This window comes from Macrosteles quadrilineatus, unplaced genomic scaffold, assembly GCF_028750875.1.
Source record: "Macrosteles quadrilineatus isolate MER2022 unplaced genomic scaffold, UCM_ALF_1.0 Scaffold_3__2_contigs__length_128488019, whole genome shotgun sequence".
Taxonomy (NCBI): Eukaryota; Metazoa; Arthropoda; class Insecta; order Hemiptera; family Cicadellidae; genus Macrosteles; species Macrosteles quadrilineatus.
The window spans coordinates 86,908,048-86,926,126 of record NW_026542596.1 but is presented as its reverse complement, the minus strand read 5'-3'; the positions used below and the strand labels follow the sequence as shown (position 1 = coordinate 86,926,126).

The 18,079-nt window shown below is 35.3% G+C and overlaps 1 protein-coding gene across 1 annotated transcript; it reads right to left on the bottom strand.

Moving 5' to 3' along the window:
- Window positions 1-1,125: 1,125 nt before the first annotated feature.
- LOC128989760 (protein kintoun-like) lies at window positions 1,126-16,876 on the bottom strand. The gene is made up of 5 exons (XM_054411797.1): window positions 14,885-16,876; window positions 11,100-11,192; window positions 9,831-10,019; window positions 7,600-7,745; window positions 1,126-1,722 (listed from the first exon to the last, which is right to left on the bottom strand). The coding sequence occupies exons 1-5, from the start codon at window positions 16,514-16,516 to the stop codon at window positions 1,389-1,391; spliced, it is 2,394 nt and encodes a 797-aa protein (XP_054267772.1). The 5' UTR covers window positions 16,517-16,876; the 3' UTR covers window positions 1,126-1,388.
- Between the last annotated feature and the right edge of the window lie 1,203 nt (window positions 16,877-18,079).

Sequence of the window (18,079 nt, the reverse complement as noted above, 5' to 3'; positions counted from 1 at the left end):
CCGATTTTTAAAACTTACTGTTACTAACTAACAACATTTCAATTATCACAATAAATACAGTCAAAATTCCAACTCCAACTAACCTCCGTAATGCATTTCTAGGCGTATTCACACCAACACTACAAACGTGTTGATTTCATCTATGTCATGCATAATAAAAGAAATAAAGCAGTGTTTAAAAGCATATCGTTTATTAGCAAGTATAAATTAGGGTATATTATTCAATAAAACTGGATTAACATTAAAGTCATATCTAAAAATATATAAAGAGTGTAAAAATAGTCTTAGTGAATCAGTGTTACTAATTTTTCATTTAAAGTGATATTTAAAATATACACCATAACAATACAAGCATTCCTACATATTTAATGTCACTATAAAATTATATTTTATCTACAGTGTGACATTCACAAAAACGTGTTAGTTATTTAATTTAACAATCACCCTCTCTACTACATCCTTACTATCTTTTACAATCCATTACGAAGGAGATTTTTTAACAGCATTACTCACAATAACAATCCTGAGATTAATATTCCTTTTATCATTGATCTAAAGTAAACTAACTTAATCAAAACAAACAACAGTTTAAATGCCAGGAATTTACTTTTACAATTTAACAATGTTATCTGATATAAAGTATGTAATTAATGGGGCACACACAGTTTTGGGCTTATCAGGCTAGTTTAAAAACTAAATTTTAGGCAATTCATTACTAACCAAAGTATTTTTTTCCCAAATAAAAACTATGAAAGCCAGGTTAATATTAGAGGCCCTGTAGTTCTTTTATGTAAACGAGCCTTGTCCTCAATAATTGATACAATATTTTCCCAACACTTAGTGTACCTAATAAAAAATACCAAGAAGTATTCAGCAGGAAAACGATGAAATACTTGAAACTCATCAACTCCTTTAAAGTTTGACTTATTACATTTGGACTCGAGAATTCTGGAAAAAGTAGGCTCGGCTCAAACTAATTGCACATACTCCTGAGAAAAGTTAAGTGAAAACAAAATATCTGAAATTTATAAATGTTACATAATGGAGTGTTATAAGTTTAAAACGGCAGTGATATTGATTACACAATAATTATTTTTAAACAATTAACTAGAAATGCAAAAACAATTCAATAGAACCTTTTATTTATAGGTATAAACAATCAATCCATATAAATTCGTACTTGTAAAATTGCAATAAGTATCTATTCACTATCAAAAACATCGAAACAGGTACTGGTTGTGTTGAAAGCAAGGTGCAGTGATGCAGTTCACTATCTAAACCAAAATAGAAATTAGGACACAAATTACAAAACCCAAAGTTAGAACAATGATTGGAACACCAAAATAAACTACAAAAACCACATTGATCACCCTACTGATTATCCGCAACTAATTTTCTGAATAATGAAATTTGGCAGTGGCTGCGCTCTTTCGAGCAGACTTTTTGCCCCTTCTCTTGTGATTACGTTTGCTGCTGCACGGCAAAAACTGCTTCGGATCCTCTTTTTGTCCGTCGTCTGATTCTGCCGACTCTGAGATATCCGACACTTCCGACACATCGCTGGACTCTGGCTCTTTCAACCAGATGTTATTTATCACAGACATATCACTTTCTCCCTCCGATTCTCCTCCACTTTCACTAAGTCTTCTTTCCATCGCTCGCTTTTTATTTCTTGTTTTTCGCTGATTCTTTTTTCTCTGTCCAAGGATACTGGAGTTCATTCTGCAATAAATATAGTTTGATAAATAAAAGTAGAACATTTCAATAAGGAAGATTACTATCAGGATTGTTACTTGTGTATATGTGTTATAGATATATAGTTATAAAAAAGCCTTTAATAAAACCTTTAATTATAGTATACCAAAGGGAAAAAGCCAGTGCCATAATGTTCAAATCTAAATTTCAAGCTAAGATGAAACGTCCAATTAACATTGCTATAGGCCTATAATTTAACAGTGGGGTTGCTGAGCCGAACTAGTTTCAACCAGGCTCGCACAATCCTACCTTCGGATTACTTGACTTTTTTAAACTGGCAGATATACAGATACCAATAAATTTGTAATTGAAAACTTGATAATAGATAAAGTGAGTTACGATAGAAATATACAGAAAGTAAATAAAAGAAACGTCTTATAACACTTAAAACATATATTTACGCTTATACTGTTACTCACAAGACGGTAAATATACAAAAACGATGGTAAGTGGTGATCGATTTCGATTGGACACTCCAATCATCATCAGACCCACTTTCATAAATTTATGTAAATTTATTTATGTGTGTTGGCACACACACAAGCCAATAGGAAAAAAGAACTGGACACCATTAAGAAGATCGCCCAAGTGAATGGATTTCGAACCAAGACGATAGAGGACATCGCAAGGAAGACGAGGAGAAAAATCGATAGACAGAATACACTACACAGCAGAACAACATTAGAAGAGATAAAAGAGGAAAGCACCAGATATATCACATTTAGCTACACGGGGACTACAACACAAAGGACTGCTAACAGATTCAAGAAATACGGAGTTTCAATAGCCTACAGGACTCAGAACACCATGAGTAAAATACTGCATCCAAAAATAGAAGATTGTAACAAATTTGACACTTCGGGCATCTATAAAATCAATTGTAACGATTGTGATAGCTTCTACATTGGACAGACTGTGAACTTCGTAAACCGCTTCAAAAACCACATATCTGCGTGGAGGAACAACAAACCGGAAAGATCAAATGTCGCACAACACCTGTTACAAAATGGGCACTCACTAGGAAAAATGGAGGATAGTCTAGATATTTTAAAGAATTGTAAGAAAGGATATGTAATGAATGCTTGGGAAGAATTGTATATTTATAAGGAAAAATGTAAAGATAGAAATAAGTTGATTAATGAACAAATACATTTTGATTCCAGTTGTACTTATAAAAATGTATTGGCCGGTGCTTCCGGTAGCCAATAGGGTATAAGTAGGGACGCCATTCAAGATTCTTGTCATTCGCCTATTGGGTCTGATGATGATTGGAGTGTCCAATCGAAATCGATCACCACTTACCATCGTTTTTGTATATTTACCGTCTTGTGAGTAACAGTATAAGCGTAAATATATGTTTTAAGTGTTATTAGACGTTTCTTTTATTTACTTTCCATAAATTTAATAACACGTACAATGCTGATCAAGAAGTTATTTAATAGAAATATGTGTGTTGGGTAAATGTTCAAATATAATGCTAGTTACTATACATTACACAATTATTTTGTAGTTCAACGTACTATGATGTGTCATGCTATGGAAGGATATAGGACGTAAATGAACAGGGTGTCCACAGAAATTTTGTCTTTAATTTCCCTGACTTTTCATGACTATCCATGACCATTAACCATTGATTTCCATGACTCACGAACTGAACTCAAAAATTATAATATACCGTATACACACGAATAATACTGCCTAGACAAGTTATATATTTCACAGAAAATATTGAAATATGTAATAACAGATAACAATGGAGTACAATAGGTACAACAATGAACTAATACAAACTCAAAACCCATCTATATAAATAAAATTAGAGTTTTGTCTGTACTTTGCTCAGAATTATATACTTTTAGGTTATTTTTACGTTTTATACATTAAAGAAGCAGAAACGAGTCTTATCTCTATTTCTGTCTGTCTGTCTGTCTTTCCCTTTGTCTGTAACACTCAAGATGGCATTTTACGCAATCTTCTCCGTGAAAACCAGAGTACCTATCAAGATCCAAGTCATTTTAATGTATTCACTGGATTGGCGAGAGTGTCTTTAGTGATTTAAATATAGCCTCACTACTTTGTAAATAAAATTACGGACGTTCAAAAATGCAGTTTTGTGCGATTTTTGTCAAATTTTCGTTCAATTTTTTTTATCACATAATCGTCTATGAAATAACGAACAGCTGTTCGGATCAAGATTATTTTTTTTAGCTGTCAATGATATGTTTACAAATACCGCAACCATTTCGAATCACGTTTTGAAAGCAAATCCCAACCAAGTGAGATTAAAAACGTTTTTCTTACATAACGGATTTAATTAATCACAAGTGCAATAATATAGTCTAATAGTGTAACCGTAAATGAAATTAAATAACTAGACATCGTCCAAATCGGAACCAGAAATTCTTTGAGTATAAAATGTTTCTTGAGTTTTGACAACCAGAAAGAAGACCTTGAATCAGTGTTGTATAGGGCTGGACACTGAAATGATCGTCGCCAATAGCTTACAAAAAAGGTTTCCACTCATTGACGGCGCTTCAATGGCGGTTGTGTAAAGTGTAAAGTAAAAAATCACAACTGCAGTGGGTGATTGTAACAGAGGTTTAACAGAGGAAGTGCTAAACTCGCTTTTCCAATGTGTCACTTTCTGTTTTTACTCACCGTGTGATGCAATCGCTGGACCATACAGCCAATAGGCCCATAGCTCATATCTTGGGTACGTAAGCCTACATATTTATTCATAACAACCTTTTTGACGACGATCCTTGATACCGGTACTTTTCCATAGAATACATGGCCTACCTACTTAAGAAATATAATTACAAATGACCAAAACCCCAACATTGTGTGATTTCCGTCACATTTCCTTCTAATGTTAATAGATATACTAATCATTGTTTAGAGAATGCGTAATCTATTAAATAACAAAAAGTTGTTTGGGTAAGGTTTTTTTTTTTCAAACTGACACCGATAAGTTTACGCTATAACTTTTTACGAGAAAATCCAAAAGCAAGAGATCAATAACCTCGGGACTAGATATTAATGTATTTAATTGGTCGGATGTACTATAGTTCTTAGGTAGGTTCTTACGTAGGTACTGGTTCTTTTCCTTAGAACCGTTGGTAGCTGCTAGAATCATTTTTACGTAGGTACCAACACATCACTGTAGTTTACAAATTAGTTATCGTTGGTGTTGCACCTTATTTATTAGAGCCGTCCGTATTCAATTTAAGTGATGTCTTAACTCTGTATAAGTTTTGCTTTTTCTGTCTGGATTCCAAATCTTAGCTTACCCGGTATGCTAAGAAAATGATAACGTATTTGAGTAAAACATTTGTTGGGCATCATGAATTGTTTACGCCTTTATATTGTTTATGTATCAATAGTTCGTGGCCTTTTTTGGATTGTTGTGTGTATGTCTGTTGGTAACGCATTAATGTCCTTATTTTTCAGTGTTTCACGGAATGGACAAGAGCACCTTTGATACTGAAAATGTCAACCGGAATAAAGTGTTAAATGGTGAGGTTGAGGTAGTACTTTAAATACGTTTAAGTTAACCGATGTGGAAAGTAACTTTCAATTATAGGCCTACTTTAGGGCTACGCTTCATGGATTTATAAAACATTTTTTAGTTTAATCATTGGACATATGAACCATAACGATCCGGGTGACATTTAATTGCGAAGCATTTATTTTGGCTTGAACTGTCAGATACTGTATTTGCGAAGGTTTATTTATAATAGTTTTGCCAGCATATCTGCAAATATGCAAACTAACTGCTGTTCTTAATCTTAATATAAGAAGGTTTCAACTGACTACTATAAGATCCCCGTGCGTAGAACGGGCACACAGCTAGTAAACTAAGACAACTGTATAAATTGAAATTGACGACTTTCCATTACTATCCCTGACTTTCCAGAATGTGGACACCCTGATGAATTATCTACTGATACTAGCTTGCCTTTCAACAAAATCTGGCTTGCAAGTTGAATCTCAAAGTTTGGAATAAACTTTGACTTCTACCATTACTCATAAATTTGAGTAGTACTAAATCAAATCTAAAGAGTTTGGAATAAACTTTGACTTCTACCATTACTCATAAATTTGAGTAGTACTAAATCAAATCTAAAGAAAGTCCAAGATTTTCAACCATGCGGCTACTAATTACAAGATTATTATGAAAGTTGAAAAACCATTACAATAGCTCTAACACTCTAATACAAATACAAAATTGATCTCAAGAGTGTAGTATAAAATAACGGGCCGCCGCAGCAAACCTGCATATTAAGTGAATTTCCACTATTCAGATTGGCTTTTCACTCAAATATTTCCTTAAACTAGAAGTTAAATTTATTTCCTTTCGAATAAATAATAGTAAAATAATCAAGGTTAAAACTTAGTATAAAATGAATAATATTGCCAAATTTAATCAAAACATATCCATAAGGAAACAAACTACAAAAGCTCAGATTCAGATCCTTTATTGATCACTAAACACAAATGTGCAATCAGTGGCGGTTCCAAGGGGGGGAGCGCTACAAGGGCTAAAGCCCCCCCCCCCCTTGGACCCTGGAAAAATAAATTTAAACGTACATTTCATCCTTAAAAAACGCAATGTTATAAAACAGACATCAATGTAGTTTTTATTAAACTTAATAAGCGATGGCAGGAGTATTATTAAGTTCCGTAAAGATAAACTTTGTGGGCAATAGCACAACGAATAAAACAATATTACACTATGGAAAGTTTTACGCATCATTCAATTTTTACAGCAGTCAGCTGTTGACATGCTAGGGCAAAGGCGAGCGCTAAGCACGCGAGCGAGGACAGGGAAACACCTGATTTCCTGGTTTTCCATAGTTAGGTGGTCGCTCATTAGTTGTCAAATTGTCTGCTGGCCACTAACTTTACACAGGCATCAATCAGCAATCAGGGGTAGCACCAGATTGACTATATAAACACTAGTGTTAAAGTTTATATAGTCAACGTTATTACTGAATTTGATACTAGACATTTTATGACAGATCTATGAAATGGAGAAAAACATAAGGTTAAAAAACTTGTCTACTTGCTTGCATGACATATAACAGGTGAAATGGAAGTTTTTAGTACAATTGGGCAGAGTTCTAGCCGTTAGAAATGGCTTTATAACGTCACCAAACGGCTTTTAGGAGATATGGCTTCGTAGTCTACAGTAGGCCTATGTTTTGAAATTCATGAACACAAGTTCGTCATAGTTTGATTTTTTAAATGTCTACTTAGTACTTGCTCATGACAAAGACAAATGACAGGTGAAATGGCAAATAACAGGTTTTTGGACAGTTGGACAGATATAGCCATTAATAATGGCTTTAGAAAGTCAGTCAACAGCTTTTAGGAGGATATGGTTAGTTTTAAAAATGTCTACTTATTCATGACAAATAGTTAAATGGGGAAATGGGACGTTTTGTACACAGTTCTAGACGTTATAACTGGCTGTAGAAAGTCACCCAACGGGTTTTAGGAGGATATGGCCATAGTCTACAGTGTGTTTTGAAATACATGAATACTTTACCACTGCAACGAACTTTTGAGTATGAATTCGGCCACCATGGAGAGTAAATATTGTAAACATGAGTTTAATTCATTTTTAAAAGTAAATGTTATCTGACAAGATCAATTCAGACATCTGGTCAACGATCCCCAGTTGTATGGTAATGGTGTTCCCTATATGAAAAATTCTCCTAAAAGTATATGGTTTCCTTACTAAATCCCATAAACATACATATTTGACCATAACAGAATTAAAATTAAATTATAACTATGATTTATAACTTTAATTATATTATGACTATGACTAAGAATTACCTGAATGTTTGAGTCTGTATCGCATCACTAAAGCGAACAGTTTTCTTGGGTTTTTCTCCATTTTCATCATTCCAAAAAGCATAGTCATCTGCACTTGACTCTGACAAACTTCGGCCTATCTTCAAGATTCCTCGACATTTACGCCGCTGCAATAAAGAAAAAAATATTTGTGATGATTTCCATCTTTAGCCATGATTGATCAGATATATTGCACAATCGAGAACAACTATTTCAAATTATACAGGTTACTAAATTACTACTTTTGTTAGGCCTATTTTGTTGAAATACAATACTAGCACACCACTGGCAATGTCCTTTAATACATGGCCGTGTCCAACAATCTTGCAATTAACTCCACTTATCATTATTGTTACGCTATGGCTACGTTACACCCATGCATGTACAGTAGACACCCTCTTATCTGGACTCCTCGGGACCGAGGCCAGTCCGGATAACGGATATTCCGGTTAAACCGACGTCCCCAAAAACTCGTTAAAACGGACTGTTTACTGTGATATTCGACTTAAATTTAGGAGAGCATTGTAGACACGTGATTACTGGTCTCAAATCTTTCCCACGAGAACAGTCGTTTCAGTTCTGCCCACTTCCTGCCGATCAAGTCTGGTTAAACCAATGTGCTGATAAAAATTGTCTGGTTAACGAGATGCCATTTTCGCCGAGTGTAGTCCAGTTAAACCGATGTTCGGGTAAAAGGTGCCCGGATAAGAGGGAGTCTACTGTAAAAACAAAATGTAAAGTTTGTACATTGACAATCACACCTATACAATTTCTATGTATGTTAATTCTGATAAGGTCCATGCAAATTCTGATTTGCTTTAATTTGTGAGGCACCCTCAATAACTACAATGATAAAAAAATGTGTAAGCATTAGAATTACACAGAAGCTCCAAATGAGATAGTGCTACAGCTGGTTGAGTGGTCGGGATTGGGGCATTGCCACATCCTTCTATTAGAAGAGGGGGAAGAGGCTGTGTCATTCGTTAACCCTAGATTCTCCTGAACTGGTTTGTTTCAGTTATGGGGTTAAAACATCTCAATTTGTAATTCAAACTTTTCACAATTTTTTATCCTGTTGGCAAACAATCAATTGTTTTTCTAGCTTTATTCACATTTCCATTACACCCTATATTGTATTTCTATAAACCTATTACCACAGTCCTTACTACAAACTTATGTATATCTAAAAAAAACCAATAGAAAACAATGTTTATTGAAAAAGGTTTTTTGTCAACGTTAGGCAATAAATAAAGAACAATATGTAAACAATAAATAAAGACAACGTAGTGTTGAGCACGAAACGTCGAGGGGGGAGCATAGGAGAGGTTGGTGGTGCGCGGGAGAGGGGGTGGCGCTGGAGAGGAGTAGGCGCGGGAGAGAGGGGGGAGTGCGGTTGTGAGCGCAGCAATGAAGAGAGCATGAAAGTGAAGTGAAAGGTAAAACTCACACCACAGTTAAACATAGATACTTTATTAGGCAAGATCCCAAAAGTATATCAACAAGCTCAAAACAACAATACATTCAAAACAAACATCAAATATGCAACATATGATAACAATTATAAAAATACCAAACAGCACAGAAAGTGGCGCCTTGGTACCGTGAAACATCTGGTTACTGCTCAAGCACCTACCAGTCTGTCTGAAGAGGAACTTCAAAAACCATAAGCGGATATATCCGCCACCCGTCCTTATCGCCAAAGACTGAGGCGGATATATCCGTCACCCGTCCGGGAATGGTTAATAGGCCTATTTATAATAGTTAATCCATGAAATTGGCTATTTTAATCTTTTTTCTAAGGGGGCGGTAAAAGCCCTGTGGTCTTGTTACTATCTAGAACATCAAAAAATTGATAGATATAGAATCATTATAACTGACAAGTTAGGTGGCATCTGGGACCAGGATCGAACTCACTTAGAATAAAACCAGCAATCTTTCGATTTGAAGGCGAGCAAAACAACCACTTGGCTACCAAAACTCTTTTTGTAAGATTAAGATATATTTATTTGAATTTTTCAGACAAATGTCTATTTTACAAGCATGAGACTAAACCTCTAAATTACATTAGTATTCAAATTAGGCCTATAAGTTTATACAGTAGAAGAATAATCGTGGCGACAGAAGTACAATCAGTTGACGTTGAATCTGTATTTAATTTTGAATAACTACCGTACAATCTAGGCCTAAAGTAAAAAAAAAAATGGCCTACTTACTTCCCCATTGTGAGATTCTGAAACTGTACGAGATTTGGTGGGTTTCTGGTGGGTTGGTGAAGAACTGCTTTCATCAAAACTGGATGCTCCACTCTCAGATATTGACAAGTCTCTTATCTCTTTTATCAACTTCTTTTCCTTATTCCCACTTTTGCTCTGCAAACTTTCTATCCTATATCCATTCTGTTCCTAAACAAACATTAAAGATGTTATTTTATAAATTTTAGCAACTTAAATTTAGATTGGCCAATAAACATTTTTTTTATTAACAAAAACCACCTATTGAGTGATTATTACCTAAATGTAACCTTGCACTCCAAAGTAAGTCTGAATAAACTAGGTATGCAACTTCTCCCAATTCAAAAATTAATTTGAGCAATTGCCATAGAGTAGGTACTTATTGCAATTTCTGATGAAGCGCCCCTACTGGTTTGAGGAAGAATAAGTAACACTACAAACACTACAACACTACAAAATCTACTAATGATGTTAATATATTTTGTGCTGACTAGCATGGGCGTGATCTGGCTGAGCATGTAAAGAAGTCACATGAAATTTTGGATTTGGTTATGCACAGCAAACAACGTTCTTGGTGAAATAATCCAATTCAATGAATGTCCAAGTAAAAACCACTTCTTTAGTAGTAAGTAGTCTTTGGATGAAAGTAAACTTAATTAAGAAAAAATAAATAAATAAAATAAAAACAACTTTAAAATAATAATGAAATATTTTCTAGGCTTTGACTGGTTTTTTGGAAACCAGAGTAGGCCTAGAAGGGTAGGACAGAAAGAAACAGTAGGCCTACCGGTAATGTTGATGTAGTCAACCTTTCTCAAAGTCATGACATTCGACGTTGGTCATGTGTAAACAAAAGGGCTTCAAGAACCAATGAGCCTCCAAAAGAACTTAGGGAACAAATCCGTAATCTAACTATGGTTAAGCAAGTGATTCTGACTGGCAGGCTGCATAAAAGACATGGACAACGCCTCTACCAGATGCTGTCCAGACTGTTCGTTGAGAGTCTTGTCAGCATATAACAGTTTCCAGCTGCCTTAAAAACCAGGGAGATGAGTCAACCCCCTCCAGGAACATAGTTGGTGACGGAAAACTCTACCCTACTGGTTTCAATGGCTCAACGATGTTAAATCAGCAAGTATAACTGTTTTCTTGTATATTAAAAATCTAAAACTTGAGTAAGGCTACAAGCCATCACTGATCAAAGGTTTTTTCTAAGTCAATTTAAACTGTTAAATGTTTATGTTGGCTAACCTCCTGAATGTCTGGGAGATTCCTCTTCTCAGTTTCTCGAACAACTGGAATATCAGGAGTTGATATTTTCTCTTCACTGACCGCAGCCAAGTGCTAAAAAATGTTAGGTACCATAAGTTTTAATTAACTACTATAGGAAAAGGTCTCGATTTTGAAATTGTAAAAACAATTCCATGCTGATGATTGTTATAGAATGCAACAAATAAGTTATAGCCCAGTCAATCTAGGTTTTTACCCGGAAATGCGAGATATAAAGCTAATTTTTTGCACAGATGTCCGTTATGGTATGTAAAATCACACCCTAAAAGTCCCCGCCCGTACCCTGTGTGCTTCCCCCATTTTAACGAAATAAAGGGGGGGAGGGGGCGCGACTTATTTAAACGTATCCGTGAACGCGATAGCTTGAGTAATTTTGGTCCGATTTTGATTAAATTTGGCTTGAAGGTTTAAGATGGGATAATCTTAAATGAGTTGGCAAATCAGCATGATCGGACCATGGAAACGGGTGTTTACAGGGGGTTTTATGGGGTAAAAATTGAATTTTTTAATTTTTGACCCTCAAAACACAAACATTTCTAATTTCTCTCTAAACCATTTTAAAAAGCTTAAATAATCAAATATTTTAGTATATTAAAGTGTTTTTGTAAGGTTATTGGTTACGAAGAAAATTCAAAAAATTATAAATTTAAAATTACCATGTTATTCTTAAGGAGAATAAGTTAGCTGTTGTAGTTTGCTTGTTTACGGATATATTTTCATCAAACTTGGCAAATCAACTTAAATTATACTAAGCTATTGATATTTTACTAAAAAATGCACATCATTACCCTCCCTGTAGCTGCAAACCTACGTACTTGTTAGGCATAATGTTATTTAAATAGATTTAATTAAAAATCCAATCGGGCAAATGGAAATTCACTTAGTCTGCAGGTTCGCTGCGGCGGGGGTATTTTCATACAAAGTTGCAATGTCCTTAATTTACTTTATCAATGGTTTTCGTGGGATCACATCATTTGTCCGAGTTTTTAACTGTCCGAGTTTGTTAAAAATTACAAAATATTTGAAAAATCAGTTGTCCGAGTTATCATTTGTCCGAGTTTTGATAAATAACTAATAATAATTAGATAAATCAACTGTCCAAGTTTTCATTTGTCCGAGTTTATTAAATTATTTTTTAAAATATCGAAATATCAAGTGTCCGAGTTTTCAACTGTCCGAGTATGGTTTAAATAATAATATTTCGTTAAATCAACTGTCCGAGTTTTCATTTGTCCGAGTTTTTAAATTATTTAAAAAATATCAAAATATCAACTGTCAACATCAAAATGTGACACTGCGCGCCGAGACTAGTGTGTCTAAAGCGCCTGGTCAGAAGTCGATGCAAACCCCTTCTGCGAAGGAGTCAGGCATTGTGCGAGCCGCGAGAGGCCCTCACGTCGAATTAAGAAAAATTATTTTATTTTTATTATAAGACTAATTTTACAATTATTAATTATAAAATTAAAATATCATCACCTAACACAACCAACCAAACTTGCTGATAATATAAAATACCCCCGCCTCAGCAAACCTGCAGATGAAGCGAATTTCAACTTGTCTGATTACATATTTACTAAAATATTTCCATAAATAAGCGAGTGCTTAGGTTTGCTGCTACGGGGAAGGTAAACAGTGTTTTTTGACCGGACAATGGGAACGGGGGTTTATGGGGTAAAAATGGGGTTTTCCCATTGTTTCCAACAATTTCCTTCACCTTGGAAACTGGAACATAACAATTTAATGTTTGACCTATTATGAGGAAATAACCCGGGCGTTTTGACAGCAACAGTGACGGTTCAGCTATGCTCTGTACGATTCGGAAGTGTTCATCACTGCGCGGTGGTGGGGAGGGGTCACCGGATTTTTACCCCCCGGAGTTTCACCCCCTAGCCAATTTTAGGAATTGAATGATTGATTTTCTTTTTTCTGTTTTTAATTAATTGTAAACATTTCATTATTTAGTAGCCTATCTTTATTTATTTATTTTGTAATCTCAACTAAGTAAACAGAATTCGCTGTTAAATTTTAATGTTCGGGATTTGCGTTTGGGGCCAACTGTTGGTTAATAAGTACCTATGTAAATTAAACTGAGTAGCTCATTTAAATGATAATTGGGTGAACATTTCTTCGTAAAGAAACAATAAGGCATATTTTGTTATTGTTACAATACAAACGAAAAACATTGTTTTACCACGGTTGTATGATAAATCGTTAAAGAAATCTTCGAATCAATTACCATTCTGATGTTTGTTTACGTCATATTAATAAACAGTTGGCTTCAAAGATCGAATCCTGATACTCGAATCTCAAAATTAAAATCAAAAACCTGTTTGATTAGTTGATGTTACAAATAAATTAAGATAGGCTACTTAATAATAAAATGTTTAGGCCTACTATTAAATTAAAACAGAATGAAGATAATTAAACCATTCTCACTAATTTATAAATCTGGCCAGGGGGTAAAATTCCGGGGGTAAAAATCCGGGGGTTAAAATTCTGGGGGTAAAAATCCGGGGGGTAAAAATCCGGGCCGTACACTCTAGGCTTTTATAATTTGATGTGTTCTGATTAAATTCACAACCGTGAAAATATATGTTTAATTCTGCGTTTAATCCATCGAGCTGATGTAGCGAAACTCAAAAGTTCGCGGCCGGAATTTTACCCCCTGGTTTGTAACGTCATGTTTGCCCAGGGGGTAAAATTCCAGGCGGATAAAAATCTGCTACCCCGTGGGAAGTTGTTCCTCCAGAGAAGGTCTCGTTGCAGGGTGCAGTAGACATGTTCAAGGGTGCATGCACGACGCGCCGTTCACGTTGACGTTGAAACCTGTGAGCGATGACTGCCTCTGCCAAACTGCGACCCCTGGCATCGCACCGTGCCGGCATCCGGCATCACTACTAATCCGACGATTGCCTTTAAGTTATGTATACTTTATTGTGTACACATTTTACTGCATCTAAATCAGTTTTTTGTATATCTGTATATCTTACCGTTCTCAAGCATTGCGCTTGTAAGCGTGGTTTAAGTAATATTCGCCCCTCCCCCTTTTTTCTTTATACCGGAAGAAGCACACAGGGGACGGTAGGGGACTTTTAGGATATGGTCAAGGATATCATAAAGAACATCTGTGCCAAAATTCAGCTTTATATCTCGCATTTCCGGGTTTCCATGGTTTTTTACCTAGATTGACCGTGGCCTATTAGGCCTATATGGTTTTTATAACTTACCTAGGCCTACAGTAATTAAGTAACATTATTGTTGAGACAAAATTACCAAATGGACAAGAAATATACAAAGACTTTCCATAATATGATTTACTTGTTAAATGCCACAAATAATATCAATCACGGCCATAGATGGTAGATAAGGTTAGGGTTATAGGCTAGTGTATAGCTTTTCAATACCCAAACAAATCAATTTGAGATTTCAGTGTGCTGTACTAGTTTGACTGCTGTCTACTACCTACTTTATTAAAGAAGACTTCATGAATAGAAGTACAGCAACTCGCAAACACGGGAATGGCAAAAATATAGACAAAAAAACTTGGCCCATGGTTGACAGTACCTACTAGAATAATACGGCCAACATTTTTAACAAATTGACTGATAAGAGGTCTAGATGTAACCCTCTTTAACTTTGGCTAACAATAAAACTGTTTACTGACTTGGCATTAAAAAAATTTAAGCTAGGGCCTAGCCTACACAAGTAAGTGAATTACATGTCAATAACATTAAAAAAGGTATTACCTGCTTTAGATCATCGTTCAATGAGTGTGTCTTGGCATCCTTTTCATCAGTGCCTACATAATATTTAAACGTTTGTACATCAAAAGAGGCAGTGATTTTGACTTGAGCAATTACATTGTTATCCCAAACTTCAACGTGAAACGATTCACTTTCTATTGGGGTAGGCAATCGAACATACATTGCATAGTTAACAGGGAAAAAACTATTGCCAATCGATATGAAAGTTAAATGAAATCCAGGGTATTTACTTAAGAAACAATATGCAATAGATTCAGGGTTTACATTTGGTATCTGAATGTTGAAAGAAAGAGTGTCTTTTACAAGGTGACATTCAAAGTTTGGAATGATATAGTGAATATTTGGTTTGAGAAATCTTTGTGGGGATTTGTTATTCTCATGCGTTATGGTTTCATTTGGAGATTCAGTCAGTTGTTTGCTACTAATAGTAGAATGATCATTGTCCAAAGCATCATCATCACTGCTGGATACACCGCTATTCCTTCCATTGTTGATGTCACTTTCAACACCACTGTCTTCACGTTCCAACAAAGAGTTGAGTTTAGCTTTAGTTTTTATCACAGGCAAAGTCACAATCAACACTCTTTTAACAGTGTCAAATTTGGCATTACCTTTATTGCTGTCAACTTCATAGGGTAGATTCAACTGAAGTTTATATTTAGCAGGACTTTCACTCTGAAGAATCAGAGTTTTCTCAGTAACATCAATTGAGGAATCACTACAGTTCTTTAAAAGTGGTAAATCTATCTCTACAATGAGCTCGTCTGGAATGGTCATAGACATTTTTGTAAGTGGATCATTTGTGTAATGTTGCATATCTATTCTGTTGCGGTGTTTGATACTATATTTCGGAATTGTATAATCGGGCAGGATAGTTCTGCTAACATCTTTAGTTTTCTTTTCTTCAATCTTTGTGTTTTTTGAAGGCATCATTTTTGAGGATTCGCCTTCTTTAGGAGGGGGGTATGGATAGTTTAGTATTTCTGAACAATCACTCGGTTGAAAGTTTGCAATTTTCTTTCGAATTACAGTAGCATGCTTAGCTCCTTTAAAAGCCATCTTTGGAAATTTCAAATTGACCTTGTCAAGAGAAACATGAAAACTATCTTCCACTGCATCAAGAGCAGTATTATTGACTAGATTCTTAAATGCCTCATTGTTCTTAGCAAGATGCAATGTATTAGAATGAAAAACTACATCATAGACCAAGCAGGAATTGTTTTTCTTATCCAAATCTTCTCTAGGTGGAGCCATGCAGTAAGGAATGGACCACTTAAGCCCTCGATGTCCTCCATCAAACCCTGGGGTCGAAGAAGGCTCTCCCACATTGTCATTTGAGCAAATGTTAATAAAGGCTTTAGTTTCTCCATTTACACTAGTTTTTACCACATACCCAGATGAGGGATGGATGAACTTGACATCAACACCTCGTTCATTCTCAAGTTGAGTGATTTCTTGTTCATATTGTTTTCTATTGTCTGGATCATTTATCTCTTTTGCGTATTCAATCAAAAGGTTCCTGAATTCTTCTTTCTGAAGAGCCTCACCAATGTTTTTTAATTCATCCCGTGACAAATTCAGATCTTCCCATTTTTTCTTGTGTAAATCTTCCATAAAGATATTTACCGTGCAATTATATATTTCAATAAGTGAATTAGGCTACTAAAACATTCAACACCGAAAACAATAACTGCGTTTTAACAACCCTTCCGAGAATAACCTCTATCAGATTCTAGAATTTTCCGTGGTCGTCGAGCCGACTGTTCGGATGTTAACAATTTTACAAATATTTTATTTCTGTTTAACAGTAGAGTAACTGTGTTACTAGATATAGACGCACTTTTCTAGAATAGTTCGTTTAAATTATAAATAACAAATTTGAGACCGAAAAAGAGGTAGAAACTAGAAAGTTTTGCCGATACCGCACCAAATACCACTCAACAGCACAAAAGACTAGGCCAGCTCAGCTCACTTCGCTGTCGCAGCGTCGAACGAAAACCGAAAACGGAAAACATCAAAACAAAAACACAAACATATGACTTTTTTGACGTCTATTTTGTTTACCGAGTGGCAACATCTCATTGGTTGATTTTACCTTTGAGAAAAAATGTGTGCCAAAGAGGATGTACCACTCACTACATAAATATACGTTGATATGAATTTACCGGGGACAGCCACGGACAGCTCACTTGCTCTACAGGTCATAGTCTATACGAATTCAAATTCGTTTAAATTTCAAATTCAAATTCGTTTATTCAGCTAAAAATTAACAAAACAATTGCATTAGCTAAGTCAGAAAAAAAGTACAACTCATCATAGGCTACACTTACAAAATAATATAAGCTTACCATCTATTTACAAAAGCTATATCTTTCAAACTAACTTTGAATGGTTTAGGTTTAATTCCAACTTCAGGGACCGGGGTAGGTTATTGTGTGGTTTAATACCGTTATAAATAAATTTGAAAATTTTCAGGGAATATTTTGGTAGAAATCCAGCCAGTTAAATGGAAATCTGCTTAGTCTGCATGTTTGCTGCGGCTAGAGTATTTATTTTTCCTACTGTTACCTAACAATGTACATGTTCTCTCACTGATTTGAGAAAGCAAAGTGGCCAATTCGCTCATCAGTGAGACAATGTTAACATTGTCACACTCTAATTACTTTGTCTCACTCACTCCAGATTTGCAACGTGAAGGCACGAAATAGTGAGCGCGTAACATGCAGACAAGTTCGTATGCGCGCGAAATACGTTGGCAGCACTGGCTGTAAATCAGCTGGTCAGCTGTTGTACTGTTGTATCATTAAATTTCATATTAAAAGTTCACGTCTGTGTAAAAATATGTTACGTTTCTTTACCAATTTATTTGTCTTATGGTAACTTTAGGAAAAGAAAAATATAATGTGCAACTCGAGTGCAAAGTGCAATTGCCTCACTTGACATAATAACCGATGTTTTATGTCGCCTACGGCTCGTGAGTAAGTATTTCTCTCGAGTGAGTCAATTGGTCACTTTGTTCACTAGTTGCACAAATAACTGTCTATTTCATCATAGTATTTTCATCTTAACTTAACTTATGTTCATCTTAACATGGGAAACTCCAGAGCCACTGGGGCGGAGCCCAAAAGCCCGATCAGAATAAAAACTACTTAGTTTTCCTATTTAATGCCCAAAGAA